This window comes from Ovis canadensis, chromosome 4, assembly GCF_042477335.2.
Source record: "Ovis canadensis isolate MfBH-ARS-UI-01 breed Bighorn chromosome 4, ARS-UI_OviCan_v2, whole genome shotgun sequence".
In the NCBI taxonomy this organism is placed as follows: Eukaryota; Metazoa; Chordata; class Mammalia; order Artiodactyla; family Bovidae; genus Ovis; species Ovis canadensis.
In genome coordinates this window covers 122,019,867-122,021,406 of record NC_091248.1, presented here as the reverse complement: position 1 = coordinate 122,021,406, position 1,540 = coordinate 122,019,867, and the positions used below count along the sequence as shown (strand labels likewise).

Genomic DNA, 1,540 nt, shown 5'->3' with positions numbered 1-1,540 from the left:
TATGAGAGGCAAAGTGTCATCAATTTGTGTAAACTCTTCATGTACTGTATCTCTTCTTGGCTTTGTGCTTGTCGGGAGTGCTGACACCTCTTATCTGACTTCTGTTATTTTTACAAAGGAAATTTGGCCGATATTTTCCCATCTCCATGGAGGAACAATGGCTTAGGGATTCGTATTCTGACATCATATCAATGTTCCTCTTGAGTAATTGTCATCATGAAATCATGCATCTTCTCGGGAAATTTTGTTGAGTTTTTTATACAAGCAATCACATCTCACTGGGGGGAAAAATGCACTGAACCAAAACTAGACCCTCCCTCACACTGTCCTCTTTTTCTGCAATACTCTGTGGAAGGCAGCCTTCACTTGAGCATTCCGTACGCTGTAGACAAGAGGGTTCAGTAATGGGTTGAAAAGACTGTAAAACAGGAAAAGGATTTTCTTCTGTTCCTCTCGGTGGCTACTGTCAGGGGCCAAGTACACCATCATGGCTATGCCAAAGTAGAACCCAACCACACAGAGGTGGGAGGAGCAGGTAGAGAAGGCTTTCTTGCGGCCCTCCTTTGACTGGATCTTTAGGATTGCCCAGAGGATGTGCACATAGGAGACCAACATCAAGGAAAGGGGCCCAACTAAAACAAACACACCTTCAGCAAAGAGAAACATTTCATTGATCCAGATGTCACCACAGGTCACTTTGAGAACAGATTGAATCTCACAGAAGAAATGGTTCACCTTCTGGGGCCCACAGAAGGGCAGCCTTAGAAACAGACTTACTTGTACTATGGCCAGGCACAATCCACATGACCAGCAAGCAATGGCCAGGAACGTGCACACCCTCCAGTTCATGATGACCATGTACTGTAGGGGGTGGCAGATCGCCACAAACCTGTCATAGGACATCACCACCAAAATCAAACACTCCATAGAAGAAAAAATCAAGTTAAAAATCATCTGCAAAGTACATAAGACAAAGGAGATGCTTTTTTTGTGTTTCGCTAGATTTGCCAGCAAATTGGGCAAATTGCTAGAAGCATAGGATATGTCAATGATGGCCAGATGAGACAGGAAGTAGTACATGGGGGTGTGCAGTCTAGGGTCGAGGCAGATGAGACCCAAGATCATGCCATTTGCCAGCAGGTTAAAGGTATATAACAGGGAGAAGATACCAAACAGGACCAATTCCATGTCTTCACTGAGCTGGAATCCTACCAGGATGAATTCTGCAATCCATGATTGATTGCCCTCCATTCCTAAAGACAGTCTGTCAAGGAGTGAAGTGTGATGGGAAGGTCACAGCTGGATAACAGTGAAAACAGGAGTTATTTATCAGAAGGGAATGAAGAGGAAGCTGGTATGCTTATCCCTGCATTACTGAATTTTTTCCCTAAGTTTCTTCACTTTTTTGTTTTCTTTTTATTGTGAAGTAATCTAAAATTTCAGATAAGTATCAGGGACTATAAACTATACTAGTATATAGTATTTGCCAAAATGCTTTATCATGTTTGCCTTATCATTTATTTTCTCTGTGTGCACATAG

The 1,540-nt window shown here is 42.6% G+C and overlaps 1 protein-coding gene across 1 annotated transcript; it reads right to left on the bottom strand.

Moving 5' to 3' along the window:
- Positions 1-318: 318 nt before the first annotated feature.
- LOC138439774 (olfactory receptor 2A2-like) lies at positions 319-1,251 on the bottom strand. The gene has a single exon (XM_069588869.1). It carries the CDS (start codon positions 1,249-1,251, stop codon positions 319-321), a length of 933 nt encoding a protein of 310 aa, XP_069444970.1.
- Between the last annotated feature and the right edge of the window lie 289 nt (positions 1,252-1,540).